The sequence below is a fragment of the Neomonachus schauinslandi genome, chromosome 14 (genome assembly GCF_002201575.2).
Source record: "Neomonachus schauinslandi chromosome 14, ASM220157v2, whole genome shotgun sequence".
In the NCBI taxonomy this organism is placed as follows: Eukaryota; Metazoa; Chordata; class Mammalia; order Carnivora; family Phocidae; genus Neomonachus; species Neomonachus schauinslandi.
Genome location: NC_058416.1, coordinates 68972553 through 68994970, shown reverse-complemented (window position 1 = coordinate 68994970; position 22418 = coordinate 68972553). Strand labels below are relative to the sequence as shown.

Genomic DNA, 22418 nt, shown 5'->3' with positions numbered 1-22418 from the left:
CGAGTCGGACGAGCCCTGGCCACTTACCCCGGCTTTGGGCGCCCTCCCCGACTTTGGTGCGAAGCTGCGTCCTCCTGCCGTTGCCTGCCCAACCAGCCAAGGTCGCGGCAGCAGTGGCCCCAAGACTACGATCCCCTACAACCCGGCCCGCGTGGGGCGGGACCTGACCTGGGGGCGTGGCCGTCAAATTGAATTTCCCCAATGGGGCACGAGAATGGGCGGGACCCTCCTAAGGATTGGCTGGAGCGGCGGCGCGGGGCGGGGCTGGCAGGGCTGCTGGCGCGGCTGGACGGGCGGCGCTTGCAGAATCTCGGGGACGGTTGCTGAGGGGGACTGGGATTCCGGTCGCGGCGCCTTCCGCCTGACCGTTCCTAGTCTCTGTCGGATCCCGAGAGACCTAGCCTGAGCCCGCGCCGAACGGTGGGCCGGACTGAGAGGTGGGTGTGTAGGCCTCTGGGAGGCACCGGGACCCCCGACGGGTCCTGGGGGTGGAACGCGGATATCTAGACAGGGGTTCTGGGACTCCCAGGCTTGGGTGCTTCCCCCCATCCACTGAGGCTCTAAGCCATGGGATAAGGTTCTAGACCGCGGGAAAGGATACCACCCACGGACCTCCAGGAGGCTCCACGACCCCCAGGGACCCTGGTCTGTGGGGGCACACACCTTGGGGAACGACCCACATTACTCTAAGATCTCTCTCAATCCCCGGGGGCCGCAGACTGTGTGTGTGACAGGGAGCCCTGGAACTGAAGTGGGGCAGCGGCGGGAGTCCCTAAGGAGAAAGACACTTCCTATAGTCCCCAGGGCGTTCTGACTTTCGCATTAGGGACCCCTGCACCTCAGGAGACATGGGGGAACTCAGAGTGTCCACAGAACCGAAAGTCTGGTGATTGCTGAGTGGCACTTCGGGGGGATTACCCCAAAGTAGGTAGATAGAGGCAAGGACCCCAACAGAGGGAAGATGGGTGGTTAACACCCATCCAAGCCTAAGGGGCTGGGAAAGGCAAGCAGCCACTTGAACAGGCAGGGTCCGAAGAACCCCAACTGCGGCTTAGGGACGCCCTTTACCCCCCAGACCCCTTCACCGGATGGGGTGACTCGACAAGTGACTGTTCTGGGGAGGGGGAAGGCATGACTGAGGGATGAATCAACGCAGGGTGGGGGGGCAATCCTGGGGCCATTTTAGTCCCCATACATTAAGCACCTACGGTGTGTCAGGCTGTGGGCCCTCAAATTCCATAACGACATGAGGGCTGAAAAAAGAAGAAAGGAGCTGGAAGGTTGGGCCAGGATTTAGGGGGCCATGATGGGCAGTGATGGGGCAAGAGGGAGTGATCTGAGCCCCTAGGGGCACTTTGGAAGGGGGCTTCAGGAGCCAGAGGTGGCCAAGATTTTGATTAAATCCATCCCTGCCCTCTGGGTCTTTGGGATCCTCCTTACCCCTCCGACAAATCCCTGGCCCTCTTCAATCCTCACTTTGCCTATCCAGAGGTTGGACGGATCAGGTTCTGAAAGCCATTCTAGCTGAGAAATTCAGTTCTAAGTTTGTAAATTGGCAGGAGGAGCTGGGTGTCTGGACACCTGGCTTCATGAGGTCTAGACAATTGGCATCAGGGGGAAGGTAGGAAGGGGAGAAGGGAGGGGTGTGTATAGAGGGCTGTGGTCAAGAACTGGAAGACAGGATGTTACCTCCAGTGGATTAAATCACCTGGGGAAATGAAGGGTAGTGGCAGCATGGATTTGGATATGGGCACAGCCCACAGCCAGAGACTCAGCTTTTGGTCCGGGAGGAGCTGGGCAGGCCCTGGGGATAGGTGGGTGGGGCAGGAAACTGGACTCTGGCGGGCACCCCCTGGTGGTGATCAGGCTGTGGTGGGCCTTCTTAATCCAGGTCTCTATTCTCCCTGTTTGATGCTTAAGACAGGGAGAGAGCCCAGTTTAGGCCACACAGCCTGCTGGCATCAAGTTAGCCGGGCAGGAACCAGAGACTCCCAGCCTTGGTTTGTTAAGTTTTCAACATGCCAGCCTAGGACAGAGGGGAACTCCCAGCCGGGAGCCACAGGTAGCAAGGATGGGACACCAACAGATGATCATGGGTTAGAGAGGGAAACTGAGGCACAGAGCCCCGGTACCTGTGGTTTCCAGAGGCCCCAGCAGGCCTGATTCATGTCTGTCTCCTGCAGAATTCCCTGAGCTGGTGTCAGGTGCCACAGACACTGGAGATCTCACCAGGAGGGGACGGACAGAGGTAGGGGCCAGCGAGATGGCGGATGAGGCCTTAGCCGGGCTGGACGAGGGAGCCCTGCGAAAGCTGGTAAGTGGCTTGTTCATCCCTGCTGTGATGACAGGCAAGCCAGGTCAGAGGCAGGGCCTGTCCAGGCTACCTCTCAGCTGACAAGAGGAGGGGTGAAAGGAGGGGGCAGGAGGAAGGCTAGGGGGACAGGACTAAGCCTGTTATGCATGGCTGATGCAGAGGACCTAGTAGCATGTGCCTGTCCGGGCCAGGTGCTAAGGCCTGGTCCCTCCCAGCCCCCCACTGCCACCACCTGTTTAAACAGTAACTGCTGAGGACTCGCCCATGTGTAGCTACAGGTGTGGGGAGGCTAGATTTGCTCTTCCAAGCAACAGCCTGGGCAGTGCCCGCCCCTGGAGCCTGGCCATAATGATAATAGTAGCAGCAATGATTAAAAATGCCAGGGCACAGGGGCGCCTGGGTGGCCACGGCTCAGGTCGTGATCTCAGGGTCCTGGGATTGAGCCCCACATGTGGCCCCCAGCTCAGCGGGATGTCTGCTTAAGGATTCTCTCTCTCCCTCTGCCCCTCACCCTGCTCCCACACTCTCTCTCTAAAATCAATAAATAAATCTTAAAAAAAAAAAAGTGCCAGGGCACAGCAGGGGTCAGGCTGGGTGGTAGACCATCTCACAGAAGCTGCGACCACAGCAGCTCCAAAAGCCAGGAGGGCACTGTGGCTCAGAGAGGTGAAATCACCTCCCGAGGGCACCCAGCTACAAAGAGGATGTGCCAGGATCCAAACAAACCCCAAAGAGGGTCATGGGGGACCAAGTCCTGAGTAACTCAAAGCCAGAAGAGCCAGTAAAGAGGGAAAGGCCTTGGGGGCCCTTGTAAGCTCTGTCATTTTTCCCTCTCTGAGCCTCAGTTTCTTTACCTGTAAAATGGGAGGTGGAGATCTGTGCAAACATATGTCTAGGCCCTAGAGCTGACATGGGGATAGGATGAGGCATGGGCCCAGATCTTAGAGTGGAAGAATAGGCCTACTCTTTTCCCAGCTTCTTGAGCACCCTATCTAACCATAGCCCACCCATCCCCATGCACAGAAAGGCTGCAGGGCAACACCACAGGGCAGGCATGTGCCCACTATCAAGGGCAGGGAGCTACTGAACTGGAGGAGGGGCCAGAGCCCTGCCCCCCACCAGCCCTTTACCTTTGTGAGGGTGGGCAGCGGAGGGATGGGGATTAAAGATTTACCTTCCCTAGGAGAAAGCTAGTGACCTACCCACCCCCATACCATTCTTCTGGAGGCAGGGATCACTGGGCAGGGGCCAGTACCGCCATGACCTACCCAAGGCAGGCAGCCTGTGTGCCCTCAGACCAACCCCTTAGACTCTCTGGGGGTCTGCCACCGCCACAGCCGGCTGTGTGTCCCGTTGGTTTTTCAGCGGTTCCCACCACGTCAGCTCGACCTCCCCTCAGGAAGTCAGCTGGGGGTAGTAGAGGCAGAGCGTTCCCGAAAGAAAGCCAGGTCTCCGGGCATCTCCATGTTGAGGGGTCCACTCTGAGGCTCGGGGTTCTCCAGTCGCCAACCCCCACCCCATGTGGGATTTCAGAGAAGGAGCCAAAGCAGTAGCTGTTGTCGGCCCAGCCCCGCCCCCTCCCTGGGAAAGGACTAACTAGACGCGGCCCCTCGTCCCTGGACCGCGAAGCGGCGCGAGGTCTTTCCCACCCCCAGACCGGTTCCTCCACGGCCGGCGCCCGCCATTACTTCACCCCGGCACTGCCGAGGGTCCCCGCCCCGAGCGCCGGCCTGGCTCCCGCCGGCCTCGTGGCAAGAACGGGGGCGTCCCAAGCCGGGCTCCTCCCCGCGGGGTCGGGCCTTATAAGGGAAAGCTGGCCCGCGCCCCAGCTTCGGGCCGATTCGGGGACCTGGGCAGCCGCTTCCGGCCTACGCTCCCGCACATTCCTGAGGACGGGGCGGGGTGCCTGCGCGGGATGGGGGCACTTGGGGACATGCACGCCGCGTGTCCCTCCGCCACATACCCGGACGCCCTCCGCCTCGGTCCCGGGTTCGAGTTCAAGCTCCGACGCTCACTAGCTGGGTGACCTAGGGAAGCTGCTTAAGTGCTATGAACTTTGATTTCCTCTCCGTAGCCGGAGACATTAAAGCAGGCGGTGGCGGGGGGCTTCCTGTCTGGCTCCCCACCGGGCGCCCAGTTCGGGGCGGCCCGGGAGAGGCGGTGCCCTGGGAGGGCGGGCCGTTCCGGAGCCTGCGGGCCTTCGGCGCCCCCTGGCGAGGTCTCGCTCCACTGCCGGCCGGTCGCCCAGGGTGGCTGGGGGAGCTGGGACTGAGGAAATGACCGGAAAGTCTTGTGTTGTGCTGGTGGGGAGACCGAGTCCCAGAGAGATGCCGGGGCCTGCCAGACCCCACCCTCCACTCCCCAGCAGCGAGGACAGAAAGGCCGGGAGACCCGGCCCCCAAGGAGGAGGAAGTGCCCTCTTTCCTCCCGGGAGAATTTCACTGGGCAGTTTCGGAAACCGCCCTATCCCCTTCCCCTTCCTTCTAGTGGACAATGGCGCTTTGTACTTCCTTCCCTCCCTCCCACAGCCCCCTCCACACACAACGGTGGGGCTTGAGAGGGCGGGGAACATAGGCCACACAGCAGGGCTACTGTGGGCAGACAGTATACCCAGGCCCAAAGGGTAGGGTCATGCTGGGGATGACCAGTGGAATGAGGTTGTCCTTCCCCCAGCTCCGCTTCACTCATTTGGTGGGAGGATCAGACGGAGGATCCTATTTTCCAGATGGGGACAGTGAGGCTCCCAGGGATTACAGAGGTAGCCAAGGTTCCACATGAGGCTGTTTTCAGGGACAAGAACTCCATCTCTGGAACCCAGGGCATTCAGAAGGGGTACCCAGGAGACAGAGAGCTAGTCATTGCATCTCTTAGCCTCTTTACCCTCTGTACAGGGGGACTGAACCAGTTGACCCCTCAATCACCAAGTGTACCACACACTGTCCACAATCTCCAAGTGTACCATAGAAGGCTCTAGTTCTGAGGCCAGGACTGGAGAGTGGGAAGGTGAGTCTCATTCTCCCTCCCTCTGCTGTAATAGGCCCCCCTTATAGTTCTCTCTAGTCCAGGCTAGAGAGGGTTCCTTACACAGTGGTGCCAAGGTCCTTGAGGTACCCACCATGGCAGACAGACCCTAGCAACAGAGCTATCTTCAGCTCAAGGCTGACCCTGGAGTGAGAGAGACATGGGTCCAGATCCTGGCTCCGGTCGTTTGGCTGTAAGCAAATGACTTCTCCCCCTTGAACCACAGTTTCCTCATCTGTCAAATAGGAGTAATAAAGTACCTAGGGTTTCTGTGAGATTAGGACAGACTGGGGGGTTAGTGCAGGATCTGTCATATAGGTTCTCAATAAATGTTACTGATGTCTCGTATCTTGAACTCATTTACCCTTGCCTTTCTCTCCTCCTAAGCGGCTGGAACCAAGGACAGAGTGATGTTTATTGCATGCACAGCTATGCAGGGGGACCCCAAGTCACTGCCCCCATCCCCACCCACTACCCTGAGGTGGGAGCCATTGTTCCATTTGGCAAATGAGAAAACCGAGACACAGAGAGGTTAAGGACATATTCCTGACCACCCAGCCAGGCGTGGACTAAGGCTGGAGCAAGCTGGGGGTTCTGGCCTGAGCCTAAGGGACCCTCCCATAGCTGCTCAGAAATGTGGAGCCTGAAGGAACCATGGAGGGATCTGTCCCCCAGAGCTCTCCCTACTCTCTTCAGACTAGGACAAGTGACCTGATGGCAGATTGGGCCAGCCCATACACCCTGCTGAAACCTATCCCCATCACCACTTGGCCCCCCATCCTGGAGTAGGAAGGAATGATGGGGGAGGAGGCTATAAGGAAGGAGGTAGAGGGTTCCTGGACCCTACCCCTGAATGATTTCTCCAGGTCAGTCCTCTCTTTCTTGAGCCACAGACTGTAGGGGGGAGAGGTACTGGTGGGGGGGGGGGGGGGAGGGCACAACAGAATTGGCTGACTCTGCCCAGCGAAGGTGCCCTTTCCTGAACCTGGTTAGACCAGCCGCCTCCAATTTCCCAGGGATTGAGAGGCCCAGAAGCTGGTGGGAGCACCTGTTCCCCCATTGATACCCTCTCTAGGGCCCTGGGTAGACCCTAGTGCAGCTGCATTATTTATCTGGGGAACTGACCCTGCTACTCTGGGCCCTGGCCCCTTTGATGGTGGTTAGGACTGGGTCAGTACAGGGGGAAAAAAATAGCCCCCAGCCGGGCAAGAAACTAGGACTCCTGAGCACCTGCTTCTGCCTCAGTTTTCCCATCAGTCCAGTGTGGATGAGGCTGCTACCCCCAGCAAGGCTGTAGTGCTTTGGGACAAGAACATGAGAATCTTCCTTGCTCACAGGGTGGACTCCGGCTGCCCTAATCACCCTTTCCTCCCCCAGGGACCCTGTTAGGAGCCCATAGGGTGGCCTCCCTCCTCCTGACTCCCAGGCTCTTTGGGGTTTGATGAAGGACTCTGAGACAGGAGTCAAATCTCAGGAAGCGGTGCCTGGCTTGGCAACTGGCCCAGGTGGGCAGTTGCTGGCCGCCCACAGTGCACAGCGGCCTGTCCAGGAGCTCTGGTTCCATGGCCCGGGTCTCCCTGAGACCCTGAGTGGGTGGGAGGGCAGGCTCGTGACAGGCATGTGGCAGAGAGAGTAGAGACAGACCACTCATTGTGGCCCAGGCCAAGCTGTGGGCAGCTGGTGCCCGCCCTCCACCCCGGCAGCCAAAATGACTCGCCCCTCACCCCCGCCCACCCCACAGTTGGAGGTGACAGCGGATCTGGCAGAGCGGCGGCGCATCCGCTCAGCCATCCGGGAGCTGCAGCGGCAGGAGCTGCAGCGTGAGGAGGAGGCCCTGGCATCCAAGCGCTTCCGTGCCGAGCGGCAGGACAACAAGGAGAACTGGCTGCAGTGAGTGGCCAGGGCGGTGGTCATGCAGGTGGGAGGAGGCTGGCGTTGTGCAGGCAGGCATGAGCACAGCTGTGTCTGCTGCCCATCTGGGTGTGCAGATGGCAGTACCGACCGGCATTTGGAATACACCGGGGTGAATGCGGGCCCGGACCACTCGCCGGTCACAGGGCCCTGGACACACCCATGTCCACAGCACGTCTGAGCCTGTGGTTTGAGTGCTCACGGACATGGGCGGGCGTGTGCCAGTGGGGAGCCAGAGGGGGTGCGCCGCTCCCTGCCCCTCTGCCAAGGTTCTGGGTACCCTGTCCTGGCCCCACCCCTCAGCCCACATCCTCCATGACTTGGCTGTGGCAGTGGCGGTTATGGTCCTGATGTCCCTGCAGCTCTCAGCAGCAGGAGGCGGAGCAGCGAGCTGCTCTGGCACGGCTGGCAGGGCGGCTGGAGTCCATGAATGATGTGGAAGAGCTGACCGCGCTGGTGAGGCCCAGGCCAGGACGGGGGACGGGGCGGGGCAGGTGAGGAGCCGGCCTCCGCGGTCCAGCACCTGTGGCCTGCTTCTCATCCACAGCTGCGAGGTGCCGGTGAGTATGAAGAACGCAAGCTGATCCGAGCTGCCATCCGCCGCATAAGGGCCCAGGAGATTGAGGGTAGGTGCTCTGCCCTGGCCCTGCCCTGGCCCTGCCCTGTGCCCTGCTGCATGCTCCCCACAGCACCTTCGGGCCACCCACTGACATTTTGTCCTTCCCTTCCAGCTGCCACGTTGGCTGGGAGGTTGTGCAGCGGGCGTCCCAACAGTGGCTCAAGAGAGGAGAGCAAGGGGCGGGCAGCACAGAGGCTGGAACGGTGTGAGGTAAGGAAGGTGAGCACGGTGGGAGCGTAGCCCAGTGTCCTGTGCCCAGGGATGCCAGCAGCAAAGAGCACCTGTGTGTCTTTGCTAGGCTGGTACTTGACCCGGGGCGGGGGGGTGGACACTAGGGCTCTATCTCAGGCCCCTGCCTCTTCTCCTGGGCAACTTCTGGCCACATGTCCCCCAGTCTAGACTTTGCATCTACCCAGGCCTTCCCCTCAAAGCCATCTTGTCTATACTGCTCCCAAGTATGTCTCCCCATTACCACCCTGCTGGCCTCCCTACTTCCATGCCCCCCTCTGACCCACCATGGCCATCCAGCCTCCACTCAGTAGCCAATGCAATCTCCCTGAAATGTAAATCTGACCCTGGTACCTCCCCAGCTTAAACCCATCCTGAGGGCTGTCCCTCCCTGTCCAAACAGCCCACATCCTGACTTTGGCTTATCAGGGCCTACCTATCACACCCCAGCTGATGGGTGGAGCACTGTTCACAGAGTTGACTGTTCTCTGGGGAGTGTGGTCAAGCTGTGTAGATTCCTTAAGTGGCCAGCAGAGGCCGCTGGGTCCCAGTCCCTGAAGGACTACCCCCACAGACACACCCACTGATTAGCCAGGCTAGGATCAGGGCTCTGGGGCCTCAGCTCCAGGGATCTGTTAAGGCCGGGAGTCCCCAGCAGGTCTCCTTTCATCCCCAACCCCTGGCATAGGATCTGGTCCTCTCTGAACCACCCTCCACTAGGCAGTGCCAGGAGGTTGGGAAGTGAGGATCAGCGTCCATGCACGTGCGGGTGTGCCCACAGGAAGCTATGCCTAGCCCCTCTGCTTTGCCTGCCCTGCCCTGGGCACCTGACAGCCTGGGGAGCCTTGGCTGCATCCCGTGGGTCACCCACAGGTGCCAGAGCCAGAGAAACAGGAGCAGCAGGCAGAGGTCCCAGAGCCAACCCCAACCCCCCAGGGCACCAGCCGGGATGTGACCACGGTGACACTCCTGCTGCGGGCCCCACCTGGGGGCACACCCAGCTTACCTGCCTCGCCCGCCAGTTCACCCACCACTGCTTCTCCTGAGCCTCCACTAGAGCCTGCTGAGGCCCAGTGTCCTGCTGCTGAGGCTGTGGGCAGCCCAGAGCCACCCTCCAGCCCACCCAGGGCCACCAGTCCTGAGCCCCAGGAAGCGCCAGCCACCCCCAGCACTGAGAGGCAGGTGGTCAGCAAGGTGAGTGTGGATGAGGGACAGCGATGCCAGGCAGGTGAGCTCCTTGGTTTGGGAGGCAGGCCCTGCCTATGCTATGTCTCCCCTGCAGCTCCTGCCTGGCCCCACAGAGCCCCCAGCTGTCCAAGGCCCCACCAAAGGTCCTTCCAACACAAAGAGAGCAGGTGAGGGTCCCAGCAGGGGTAGCTACAGGCCTCCCCTTCCGTGTCTGGAAAATGGGCTCTAGTGCCTAGACAGCTTCAGCTTCTTCAAGGCTAGGCAGTCCCTGACACTCCTCCTACTGCCCTGAAGTGTCCCCACCCCCAGCCTGGCCCGCCCCCCCCCCAACCCATGGCCAGAGGCCTCCCCGCAGCCTTGAAAGGCAACGGGCCTCAAGCACATTCTTTTCCCCAATAAGGGAGTGCGCCCATCTCCCAGCTGAGGCCATGGGCAGTCCTGGCCGGGGGTGTGTCCCCCATCTCCATCGGCAGGGAGGATCTGGGCACCCTTCCTCCAGCCCAAGCCCTAGCCCCAGCCCCCAGGAGTGTCCAAGTCATCCTAGGGTCAGTGTGGGTGGAGAAGGAGGAGCCTATAAGATAGATACAGCTGAGTGGGGAGGCCAGGAGCTAAGGAGGTACAAGACGGGATGGGGAGGCTGGAGTACAGGAAGGGGTTGGGAGGCTGAGGTGGTATGGAGGAGAGAACTATGAGGGGTGGAACCCCCATATCCACGTCTCCTTTATCTTCCCCCACCTGGCCACCACCATTTCTCCAAACTGCCAGACCTGGCTGGACCCCGTCCCTGCCAACGGTCCCTGTCCGTGCTCAGCCCCCGCCAGCCAGCCCAGAACCGAGGTACTACCTGTTCCCACTACTGTAGACTCAGGGCAGTCCCTGTCCCACCAAGTCACTGATAGCCCTCTTATGCCTTCTAGAACCCCCGACCCCTGCCAGTGGACCTTCCCCATTCCAGCGGGCCAGCTCCGTGCGGGATCGTGTGCGCAAGTTCACATCTGATTCTCCTATGGCTGCTGGGCTCCAGGATGGTCCACCCCGGTTGGCCCTGGGTCCCTCAACCCCCACAAGACTCTTGGGCCCCTCCCACATCAGCACTACCCCTGCCTCCTCTTCCAGTGGCTCCTCCTCGCGGGGCCCCAGTACCACCTCCTCCCGCTTCAGCAAGGAGCCACGAGGAACAGCCAGGCCCCTGGCCCAGCTTCAGAGCTGCCCCCAGGAGGAGGGCCCCAGGGGGCGGGGCTTGGCTGCCAGGCCCCTTGAAAACAGAGCAGGGGGGCCCGTGGCCCGCTCAGAGGAGCCCAGTGCCCCGCTTCCCGTGCCTGTCGGCACTGCCGAGCCAGGGGCCAGTATGAAGACCACATTCACCATCGAGATCAAGGATGGCCGTGGCCAGGCATCCACAAGCCGAGTGCTGCTGCCCACAGGCAACCAGAGGGCAGGTAGGCCTCCCTGCTGTCTCCTCACTGCTGGGGATGAGTGCCTGCAGCCAGCCACCCAGCTCTGCACATAGGGCAAGTGCTGTGGCCAGGGTTCAGGGTTTCTCCAAAGGGTGTGCTGGAAGCAAGGGGCACCATTAACCTTGGCTGGCATTGCCCTCACTTGCAGCTGATCTGACAGTAGCTCTTCTCCCCCTCCAGAACTGACGCTGGGGCTACGGGCGCCTCCCACCCTCCTCAGCACCAGCAGTGGGGGCAAGAGCACCATCACCCATATCAGCAGCCCTGGGACCCTAGCCCAGCTGGGTAGCGTCACTCACGTCACCAGCTTCAGCCATGCCTCCCCTGCTAGCCGGGGAGGCTGCAGCATTAAGGTGAGCCCCTCCTTACCCCACCAGCCTCACGATCCATCAATCTTATATAGACTGCTTCAGGCTGTAGGCTAGCGGGGTTCCTCTGGCTCCGCTCCTCCCCCATTGCACAAACAGGGAAACTGAGGCCCAGACAGAGCAGGTGGCTACCTACAGTCCAGAGCCAGTTGGTGGCAGAGCTAAGGGCAGGCTAGGGTCTGTATCGCCCACTAGGTGTGTCAGAAGCTTACTCTGTACTGGCCTCAGGCTTCCCACATGCTGATCTCTGGTCCTTACTCCAAAATTGGTTGGTTCATTCCTAATGAACAGATGGGAAAATGGAAGTTCAGAGAGGGTGGTGAGGGCTTGCCCCTCTTCCTGTGATAGTCCCAGTGCTCCTGTTCCTACTCCAAACTGAGCCTCAGCCCCAAGAAGCAAAGCTGCTGATCTTCTCATCCAAGATCAGCCTGGCCTCTTAGGAGATTGGAGATTAGTGATTACCATCTGCGTCAACATCTCTGCGGGGCTGAGCAGAAACACTGTTGGGAGGACAGGCAGGGGGTGCCGGTCAGGTGAGGCCGCAGCCTAGCAGGTGCCACGAGAACTGAATACGCTGCACCCTTCCATTATTCATTCCCGAGCCTGGGATCAGCTGGCTGGGAGCTCAGCTGGGGGAGGGATCCCCAGTGGGCCGTCCGGCTGCCCAGGTAATGTCCTCTGGGCTGCACTGGGGACTGAATGGGACTTTGGTTGAGGTGAGATGGCTAGAGCCAGACTTGGGCCTTCTCGGGGGTGACTGGGAGAGGGTGGGGGCAAGAAAGCACCCTTTGCCCTGCAGAGCAGGACCTAACTGCTCTCTGCCAAGAGAGTGAGGGGATGGTGGCTGAGGCCCTTGGGGTGGGTGGGAGGTACAACCGTGAGCTCTGCATCTGATACCACCAACTCACCTCAGTTTCCCCATCTAGAATCAAGGGAAAGCAGAAAAGTGCCTAAAACGTGCTCAAAATCTGTGGTTGGATCCCAGGGCCACAGGCAGGCCAGAGAATATTTATGTCAGGGACGAGACACTTCTTATAGCAGATTGCTCAAAGTCCCGCCTCTCTGTGCCTCCATTTCCCCCATTTGTTCAAGGCTGTCTAAAACTGCATGGCCTAAAGGCAAAGGAGTGCAGGCTCTGGAGCCTGGCAGACTGGATCCTCATAGTTAATGCAAATGGTGGCCCAGGCAGACCCATTCCTTGCTCCCTGCCTTGATTTCCCCATCTGTGGGGCATGGGGCTATGGCCTAGGTAGTCCTTCAGGACCCGTGCAGAGGTTCTGTACTGCCAGTCTGTGATCTCTGCAGGGCCAGGGCCAGGCCTGGCGGTCTGCCTGCTTGGCCAGGCCACCCCTCCCCCACAGCCCCCTCCACAGGGAGCCCAGAATAGGTTTCTATTTGGGCCCCAGCCCCAGCTGGCGGGCAGCAGGCTGGGAGGCTGGGAGGCCAGCAGGGGCGGGGCAGGCCCACTGCCCTTGCCTTCGCCCTCAGGCCAGCTGCAAAGACTCTGACACTGCCAGCCAGAGGCAACTGTCCCTACCACTGTGCCCCTCGTCACCCCACCATAGAGCCCCTGCCATCACCATGCCGGGGGTACCGGGGCCTGGGTCTGAGCTGGCTGCAGCCCTTGAGGAGCGATTGGGCTTGGCGCTGGAGGAGCTGCGGGCAGTGGCTGAGGCAGGCCGGGCGGCAGTGACCCAGGCGGCTGAGGCGGCAGCCTCAGCCATGGAGCCAGTGGCCCGGGCAGCTGAAGAGCTGCGGGTGGAGACGGCAGCACTGAGCCGGCGGCTGGATGCACTGGGCAGGCAGGTGGAGGTGCTGAGCCTGCGGCTGGGGGTCCCACTTGCGCCTGACCTTGAGCCCGAGCTGGAGCCCAGTGAGCTGCTCCTGGCCGCTGCCGATCCCGAGGCCCTCTTCCAGGCAGCTGAGGATGCTGGGACCCCCGTGGCCCACCCGCCTGCCTTCAGCACCCGCCGCTGCTCCTCTGCCGGCCCTGCCTGCAGCAGCAGTCTCGTAAGTCCCTATGGGCTGGGGAAGGGAGGGGTGGTTTTGAGTGGGTTCTGCCTCTGCTGAGGGGCCTTAAGTTATGCCACTACCTTCTCTGAGCCTCAGTTTACCTATCTGCAGAGGGACTGGGATGCCAGTGCTCCAACACTCAGGCGAGAGGGTGCCAGGCTCCTGGCCCTGAGGCATGCCTGGTGGCTACCCCAGCGGCCCCTGGCCAGGGCCCAGCCCCCACCCCCACCCCTACTCTGCCCCAGCCAGGCTGAGTCTCCCTAAAGCAGCTGCTACTTTGGCTCTCCTTACCCTCACAACAGAGAGGCCCTGCCAGGAGGGGAGGGGCTGTGATAATTGGGCTGGGAGCTTGTCCTCAAGTGGTTGGAAGGTGGCCTGGGAGGGGTAGGGTGCTAGGTTGGGGCTGCAGGCCCCTTAGAGGGAGCAGGGGCAGGCTTCAGAGAGGACTTGGCTCTGAGCAGTCTCAGTCAGACACCTGGTCAGGAGCCCAAGGGCCCTGGTGTGTGTGTGTGTGTGTGTGTGTGTGTGGCATGTGTGTGTGTGTGTGTGGCATGTGCTGCCTGGGCACTGGCCCAGGAGGACCCAGGCCTTGGGAACTGCCAGGACAGAGCACAGTGGGAGGGGGCTGGGAATGAAGCAGCAGAAAGAACTCAGGTTCAGGAGTTAAGCTACCTTCAGCTCAGACCCCAGGCTACATCACACGGAAGGACTGTGGGCAAGTCATGCAGCTACGCTGAGCCTCAGTTTTCCCTTATGCTAAATAGGGACAGTAAAATCCCTAGTGTTTATCCAATGCTTAATATCAATGAAAATCACCAGTATTGGCACTGCTAATTGTATTAACACCATTCCAGGTAGATGGGAAGCCCTATGGCAAGGCTGTCGGTGCCTCTTCCCTGAGTCTGACCACACTATGACCATCCTTGAGCAGGCAGTCTGACCAGTTGGTGGATATTTCCAAGGCTGTGCCCACAGACCCAGGGCCTGGTCCCCTGTCCACTGGGGGCATGGTTGGTTTCCTCTACACCCCTCCTTAAAGTCCATGCCCTGTCCCCACCCTCCAGATGGAGCCAGAGCCAGCAGAGCCCCCTGCTGCAGCAGTGGAAGTGGCTAATGGCGCCGAGCAAACCCGGGTGGACAAAGCACCAGAGAGGCGGGCTCCGCTGAGCGCTGAGGAGCTGATGGCCATCGAGGACGAAAGCATCCTGGACAAGATGGTATGGCCAGATCTGGTGGACTAGGGGTCGGCAGGGGGCAGGAACCAGCAGCCAGCAGGTGGGTAACGACGGGTTCTATCTGCAGCTGGATCAGACGACAGACTATGAGGAACGGAAGCTCATCCGGGCTGCACTACGTGAGCTCCGACAAAAGAAGAGAGGTAGAGAGCCACTTGCCCCACTCCAGATTCAGCTGCTCCATCGCCCAGCTGCTCCCCTTACGCTGGGGTCCATTCATGGACACTCTAGTTCAGTAAACTGCCCTACCCAGCTTCTTCTCTAGCCCCAGATGTTCCCTTGCCTCCTTCCCCCTGGATCCAGCTTCTCCCTTCCCTAGCCCCTTCTTTCCCCCTGGCTACCCCAGTTATACCATCCCCAACCAGCTTCTCCTCTCCTTCCTAGACCTAGTTACTCCCTTTCCTAAGCTACTCCCCCTTGGATCCCACTGCTTCCCCAAGTGCTGCCGACTACTCCTACCCTGAATCCAAATACTCCTTCCCCCAGCTGCTTTTCTCTCCTTGAGAGCCACTGATGACCACCATAGCCTCTGCCCCCCACCCAGCTTCCCCTTCCCTGAGCACTTCCTGGACCCAGCTATTCTTTCCCTCAGATTCTAGATTCATTTGCTGCTCTAGATACTCTCTGAATCTGACTGCTTCCTCCAGGCCCCACTGATGACCACCTAGCCCCTGTGCCCACCCACCTACTTCTTTAGGCCCACTTACCCCTTTTGCCAGTTTCTCTCCTGACCACTCTTTCCCTGTATTGAATTACTTCTCAGGTACCTCCAATTACTCCCTCCTTGGATCTAGATATTTCTTCCTCCAGCTGCTCTTTTCCCACCTAAGACCCATTTAAAGACCCACTCAGCTACTAGCCTCACTCAGCTTCTTCCCTGAACTCTGCTACTTCCTCCCTAGATCTGCATATTCACTCTGGAATAAGCTACTCATTCCCACAGAAACTCCCTTCTTGGATCCAAATACTTCCCCTTTGAGTTTAGCTAGTCCATATTCCCCGTTTCTGCCTGAGTCCATTGCCACACACCACACCCCGCCCCCTCCCCCCGCCAAGTTATAGCTTTCCCCTCACCCTCAGCTACTCCTAGAGAGGGCCCTTGCCCCCTGTGTCTTCAGTATTTCTAACAAGTTGCCCTCCACCCCATCTTGTGTGCCCTGTGTGCCCATGCATATGTGCTGTGTGGGTGATGGGTGGCCCTTCTGGGCATGCATGGGGCATCCCCCCACCCCCACCCAGACCAGCGGGACAAGGAACGGGAACGGCGGCTGCAAGAGGCACGGGCCCGGCCAGGGGAGGGCCGTGGCAACACAGCCACTGAGACCACCACGCAGCACAGCCAGAGGGCAGCCGATGGCTCAGCTGTCAGCACTGTCACCAAGACTGAGCGGCTCGTCCACTCCAGTAAGGGGGCCAAGCAGGGCTCGGGGCTCCAGGTGGGAATATAGCCACCCCACTGGCCCCATGCCTCACATTCTTCCTCTCGTCCCCTGACCCTCCAGATGATGGCACACGGACGGCCCGCACCACCACAGTGGAGTCCAGTTTTGTGAGGCGCTCGGAGAGTAAGGCCGCCTGGTGTCGCCCTGTGCCTGCCTGCCTGCCCACCTCCTCAGACTCTTCCTCAAGCTCTCTCTCCGTACCTTCATCTGTGTGTCTCTCTGTCCAGCAGTCACTTTCTCTTCTCTGCCTGTGGCTACTACCATCCCCCCCTCAACAGCCCCCTGCCCTATGTCCTGACGTCCAGCTGAAGCCCTCACCCTGCTCCTCTTCCCCTTTCTTGTAGATGGTGGCAGCAGCACCATGGTGCAAACCAAGACCTTCTCCTCGTCATCATCCAAGAAGATGGGCAGGTGAGCACAGGTACCCATCCCCAGACCACATGGAGTCAGTGCCACATGGGACCTCACTGCACACCCATTCTACAGAGGGGTAGACCATGGTGCTGGAAGGTGATAAGCATACAGGCAGGGAGAGTCAGAGCAGGAATCAGGCCACTCCTGGTCCCCTTGTGATCTCACCTAATCCTCAACCACACCACTGGGGAGGCCAGAGACTTGCTCAGGGTCTCCCAGCTCTGAGTGGCAGCGATAACACTGAGCCCGTAGAGAGGACTGCCTGCCACTGAGCTGCCTGATGGCCCTGCCCCTTCCCTGTGTCTGCAGACCACGTCCCATGTCACAGAGCACTTTTGCACCTTATTCCGTGAGGGAGGAGTACACCTCTATCCCACAGAGTATATCAGGGCTGGTAGGATCAGAATTCAGGCTGGGAACCAGAGGGGTTCAAGAACTCTGAGTCAGAAAGACCTGTGTTCAAGTTCTTGCCCTGCCCCCCAAGCCCTCTGAAACCTGAGGCCAGAGGCCTCCCTCCCCTTGTGAAGTTTAAGATTTTTTTTTTTTTTTTTTAATTTGACAGAGAGAGAGCACAGCGAGCGAAACGAAACACAAGCTGGGGGGAGTGGGAGAGAGAGAAGCAGGCTTCCCGTCAAGCAGGGAGCCTGATATAGGCTTGATTCCAGGACCCTGGGATCATGACCCGAGCCCAAGGCAGATGCTTAACGACTGAGCCACCCAGGTGCCCCTCCCCTTGTGAAGTTTAAAATGGCACATAGGAAAGGCTCAATAGATATGAGCTATTATTATTACCATCATTCTGATTATGCTGGTGGGCATTATTAGTTGATAGTGCCCAGAATCTGAACTCACCTAGTAACTTGATCAGAGAGTGAGCCTTCTCAGAGAACTCCCCAGGGGCCAAGTCTGTTGAAAAGAGTGGCTCCCACCTTCTTGTCCTTTGAGCTTCAGTCTACTCTGCAAAATGGGTGTGATAAGGACGCCTCCCCTGCTGACCTGTGTTGCCGGTGGTGGATATACCGCAGGGTGTAGGGTACAACAAGACCCCTCCCTTGGCAAGTGGGGGTCGAGGCTCAGGAGGAGCCTAACAGTCGCCTCCCTGTAACACCCCCAGCATCTTTGACCGCGAGGATGAGGCCAGCCCGCGGCCCGGCAGCCTGGCGGCACTCGAGAAACGCCAAGCAGAGAAGAAGAAAGAGCTGATGAAGGCGCAGAGCCTGCCCAAGACCTCGGCCTCCCAGGCGCGCAAGGCCATGATTGAGAAGCTGGAGAAGGAAGGCGCCGCGGGGTGAGTAGCAGGGGGCGTGGCTGGGCGGGGCCAGAAACGGGAAGGCGCTGTGGGAGCTGTGCTGGGAGGGGCCTGAAGGACGGGGAAGGCGGGGCCTGGGACAGGCTGGATGGGCGGGCGGAGGCAGCGTCCCCTTTGGTGGTGTGACCCGACCCCGCCTCACCACCACCCCCCCCCCGCCCCGGCCCCCACGCGCCCCTGCAGCAGCCCTGGTGGACCCCGCGCAGCCGTGCAGCGCTCCACCAGCTTTGGGGTCCCCAACGCTAACAGCATCAAGCAGATGTTGCTGGACTGGTGCCGAGCCAAGACACGTGGCTATGAGGTGAGCTCTATGAGGCCAGGCAGCCTAGCTTCTTTCTTCTCCCCACAACCCCCACCCCGCCGCTCTGCACCTCCCTCTTGGCAGAACTGCTTCTCACACCCTGTGCTTTTCACAGCCCCCGTGCCTGGCAGGGAGGATGGAAGCCCTCTTTGGGGATGAGGAAACAGGCTCAAAGAGGACACACAGCGTGCCCTAGATTCCAGAATAAGTGATTAAGTGGCAGGGCCTAATGAGGGGCCCAGGTCAGAGCCAGGCCTCACCCTTGGAGTCCCCCCTCATTGCTCTTGGAAATGGGAGTAGGGGAGCTGGGTAAATTTCTATAAGTAAGGGAAGGAGTGAGGGAAGCATGACCATGGTCTTAGCCGGGTGGTGCTGGGCCTCCTGGTTGCTCTGTGCCTATACGTAGCAGACGTGGGAGTTGACAAACTCAATTGAAGGATGCTCATGTTCCCACTGCCCAACCGCTGTGCAGCCTTGGGAAAGCTACAGGGCCTCTCTGACCCCAGTTGCCCTACGTCTGGAATGCCAAACGCTGGGGGCATAGAAGTTATGGGGAAGCTGACCAGTCCTTCCACCACCCATACATAGCACGTGGACATCCAGAACTTCTCCTCAAGTTGGAGTGATGGGATGGCCTTCTGTGCCCTGGTGCACAACTTCTTCCCCGAGGCCTTCGACTATGGGCAGCTCAGCCCGCAGAACCGGCGTCAGAACTTCGAGGTGGCCTTCTCATCTGCAGAGTAAGTGTGGGCCCCAGCCCTGCTGGTGTCAGCTGGGCATCCGGGGCTGCGCATCTGGGCCAGGCCCAGCTGTCCCAAGGCCCCTTAGAGCTGGCCAGCTGCACTGTCAGACAGTGGCTGAGAGCCCCCCTTCCCCAGAAAGCCCCTGTCCTCTCCACCCTGCCCACCCGCCGCTGAGCGTGCCAGGTGCCCGCCGGAACGAAGGAGCCGCCGGCCCGCCTACCAGCCCCGGCCAAGGCCCACCAGGTGGCCCTGTCCATATCCCCTCCATCCTCCCTCTGCCCCCTCCTCCCTCTCTCTCTCCCTTTCTCTGTCCTGCTGTCCTCCCACTATCACCAGAGCTTCCTGCTCCCACGGGATCCCGGCTGGAGATTCCAAAAGGAGGCTCCTGGCCCGGGCACCGTGCCCGCCCAGCCTATATAGGTGCTGCCAGAGGCTTATATAGGACATCAGCAAGCCCTCCACTTTGGAATCGTTACCCCGTCTGCTCACCTCACCCTCAGCACCCTCCATCTGTCTTTCCTTTTCTCCTTTTCTCTTTCTGGTTCCCCCAGATTTCTTCCTCTTTCCCCTCCCCACCTCCTCTCACGCCTCCCGCACCCCCCCTCCCTGGGGCACAGCCCTCCTCTCCGACCTCAGTGCCAACGCCATTGCCCCACACCCCGTTCCCGCTTGCCCCAAGAGTTCTCTGCACCTGTGACTGGTCTGGCCCCCCACCCCTGTCTGCATCGCACACCATTAGTGATGGGTAGTGAGCGGCACGTCCACAATGGGGAAGGGGCATGCGGGGGGGGCCGGCTGACTGCAGCACTGAGAACGTAACTGAACTCTTGTCTCTGTGTGTGTGTGTATGTGTGTGTCTCTCTGTTCTCCTCCCCTTTCTCTTCTCTGCCTCTTTCCCCTCTTCCTCTCCCGGGCCCTGCCTCCCTCCCTGCCCCTTCCCGGCCCCCTACCCTCCCCAGGACCCATGCGGAGTGCCCGCAGCTCCTGGACACAGAGGACATGGTGCGGCTTCGAGAGCCTGACTGGAAGTGCGTGTACACGTACATCCAGGAGTTCTACCGCTGTCTGGTCCAGAAGGGGCTGGTAAAAACCAAAAAGTCCTAACCCCTGCTCAGGGGCCCCACGGTGAGAAACGCCGCCTCGCCCACCTGTGCTGTACGCTGGAATCTGCTCAGAGGGGCACAGAGAGAGACCCGGGAGGTGGGTGGGGGAAGCAACCGGACCCTGAGAAGAGCCGGAAGGAGCCAGACATGGCCCTATCTTCTGGTAGTTTGGGGCCTAGCCGGCAAGACCATTCTTCTAAAGGGGTAGTGATGACCCACATGAGTAGGACTGAGATGGAGCAAGCCCAGGAGGGAACCCCAGAGGAGACACCTGACCCGGCCTGCAGGCCCAGGACAGCTATCTGAAAAAAGTGCAAACCGAGCTGGGATCTGAATGACAAGTTCAGGATAAAGGAGGGAAAGGGAGTCCCAGGCAGAGGGATGAGCTTATGCACAGGCTGGGGTCGATAGGGAGAGAGAGCATGGCACACTTGGGAAGGGAAGGAAGTTTAGTCTGGGTATGAAGGGGAGAAGGGGCCACAGGAGTTTGAACTTCCTCCTGAGGACGAGAGTCATAAAAATTTCCAAACAGAGAAGTAATGTATGTGGTCTGGTTAGCATTCTAGAACAATGCCTGGATGAGGGATGGGGAGGGAAGGAATGGGCTAGATAGCTGAAGCAGCTTAATAAGAAGTAGGACAGGCTTCCTGATGTATCCAGTTAGGGAGAGAGAAGGAGGCTCAAGGAATCTGCTAGGCCTCCAGTTTGGGCACTGGGGATCTGGTGGTGCCACACTCATTGGAGAGCTCAGGAGTGGGGCCAGTGTAACAGGAAGATGTTTCTGGATCTGGATCTGGATCTCTACACCATCTCTGGCATTTTCTCTCTAGTCACCTCACCTCAGGGCCACAGAATTCAGGTCCTGAGCTAACTGTCCACTCCAGACGAGCTGCTCAGAGAAGGAGAAAGGTGGCTCGGCGTCCTGGAGGTTTTAGGTCAGAGACAGGACCAGAAACCGGAACTCCAGACTCCCCACTTAGCAGCTGTTTTCCTTACCCCATCACTTTTCCCACCTGTTGTGTAGAGAGAAGAAAAGACAAAGGCTCAGAGGGAGCAAGGGGATTGCCCAAAGTAATGTGAGTCAGGGACAGAGCTAGCTGTGCACTCAGATGCCCCACGGGGCCTGGAGCCATCTGGGGGGCAGCCCACATGTGCACACATATACCCAGAGAAGCCATGCAGGTGAGGGGAGGATGGGCTTGGTTCTGTCTCCAGGTCATATATGGACTTAGGAGCTGCTGCCCAGCAGGCTGGCCTGGAAGGAGAGGGGCCAACCCAGCCCTGATCCAGTTGGAAAGTGTGACTCAGCCGTGCTGTTGCTCGAATTGCCCTGTGTTTGGCCTGTCACTGGGGCAGCTGGAGCCCTGAGCTGTGAGCCCCAGTGTAAACAATGGCTTTATAAGGTCTCCAGGGAAGACACCAGAGGCGGGAGGGAGCTCCACATTGGGGAGCCCGGGATCCCTGGGGTGATAGCCACAGCTTGAAGAAGATGCAGAGAGAGGCTGCCTCTTTCCCCATAGTGTAGCCGGGGAAATGAATCCAGCCTGGGGCAGACATGATCCCAAGGGCACATAGCACATCAGCAACAGAGTCAGAAACCCCCTCATTCATCCTAAGTGCTCCCAAGGTCTCCAATGAGGCAGAGAACTTGTTGCTATAGAGATGGAGAAACTGAGTCACAGAACAGGGCAGAGCTTTATCTAGCACACACAGCTGATCAGGGGTACAGCCTGGACTGAAACAGAGGTCTCCTGCCTCCCAAGCTGCTTCAATACACATACACTCGCTGTCCTCCATCTCATGTAGTGAGATTGTCCCCTGGTGCAAGGACAGGAGTTCCCGGGCCTCTCTGCAGGAGGTTCCAGGCCAGGCATCTGAGAGATAATCCAGGGCACAGAGGGTTAACAGGGGCAGGTCCTGACTGCAGAGAAAGATTTCCATAGTAAGGCCCCACTGGATCCAATGGCCCAACCCAGAGGCTTGTGCGAGCTGGAGTGTGCCATTGAGGGTGTGTAGGAGGTGGCCCTCCAGAGAGAACATGGGTGGAGTCTGGAGGCAGGACCCCCCCCCCGGGCTAGGGGTAGAGACATGGACCTGCCCAGAGTTGGAATGGAGCATGGTGCTCCTCTCCCATCTCCACCTCCGCCTGCCTGGCCTGGCTCCCCATAGTGATGCTTCTAGGCTTCGGTGAGTGGGGCCTGGGGTTTCCTGTCTTCCCCTAAAGCTTTTACCCCTTCAGTCAATCAAGAATCTGGAGTTTATGGAAGACCAACAGGCTGCAAGCAGTGAAAAGACCTCCAGGTAGAGGGTAGCCGCAGGAGGCGGGGTCGGCGCTGACAACCACCCCGTGCCCCCTCCCTGCAGGATGCTGGTGGACTGCGTGCCTCTGGTGGAGGTGGAGGACATGATGATCATGGGCAAGAAGCCCGACCCCAAGTGCGTCTTCACCTATGTGCAGTCGCTCTACAACCACCTGCGGCGCCACGAGCTGCGCCTGCGCGGCAAGAACGTCTAGCCTCCCTGCCCGCACGGCCCGCCTGCGGCAAGCTGCCCCCACCATCCAGGCACCATCCCCTCCCTGTGCGCCTGCCCACTGCTGCCCTGTCTGTTGCGACACCCTCCCCTGCATACACACGCTGCGTTTTGATAAATTATTGGTTTTCAACGACCCTGACTCCTCTCTGCCTCTCTTGGGGTTGTTAAATTTATGGCAGCTTGGCAAGGCGTGCACACATCCCCATTCCAGCAGCCA

General features: G+C 59.6%; 1 protein-coding gene across 4 annotated transcripts; it reads left to right on the top strand.

The window, feature by feature from the left end:
• Positions 1-324: 324 nt before the first annotated feature.
• On the top strand, positions 325-22334 carry SMTN (smoothelin). 4 transcript variants are annotated; one of them, XM_044921191.1, is made up of 21 exons: positions 325-437; positions 2184-2314; positions 7077-7225; positions 7609-7702; positions 7794-7872; positions 7978-8075; positions 8967-9287; positions 9376-9448; positions 10047-10118; positions 10199-10720; positions 10919-11091; positions 14184-14336; positions 14422-14497; positions 15594-15758; positions 15857-15919; positions 16141-16207; positions 17325-17498; positions 17703-17820; positions 18409-18560; positions 19523-19591; positions 22031-22334. In XM_044921191.1, exons 2-21 carry the CDS (start codon positions 2264-2266, stop codon positions 22179-22181), a joined length of 2820 nt encoding a protein of 939 aa, XP_044777126.1. In that variant the 5' UTR covers positions 325-437; positions 2184-2263; the 3' UTR covers positions 22182-22334. The 4 variants fall into 4 exon arrangements, with proteins under 4 accessions (XP_044777126.1, XP_044777127.1, XP_021559255.1 ...); XM_044921192.1 differs by having other exon boundaries at positions 19523-19688; positions 21906-22118; XM_021703580.2 differs by having other exon boundaries at positions 10020-10118; positions 19523-19688; positions 21906-22118.
• Positions 22335-22418: the final 84 nt, after the last annotated feature.

What these genes read in the sequence shown, in the direction of transcription:
- SMTN (XM_021703583.1), top strand. Translation starts at nt 2,264, where the DNA reads ATGGCGGATGAGGCCTTAGCCGGGCTGGACGAGGGAGCCCTGCGAAAG. An exon ending in AACAAGGAGAACTGGCTGCA is followed by an intron (nt 7,226 to 7,608) that starts GTGAGTGGCCAG and finishes ATGTCCCTGCAG; the next exon opens with CTCTCAGCAGCAGGAGGCGG. An exon ending in AGAGGCAGGTGGTCAGCAAG is followed by an intron (nt 9,288 to 9,375) that starts GTGAGTGTGGAT and finishes TCTCCCCTGCAG; the next exon opens with CTCCTGCCTGGCCCCACAGA.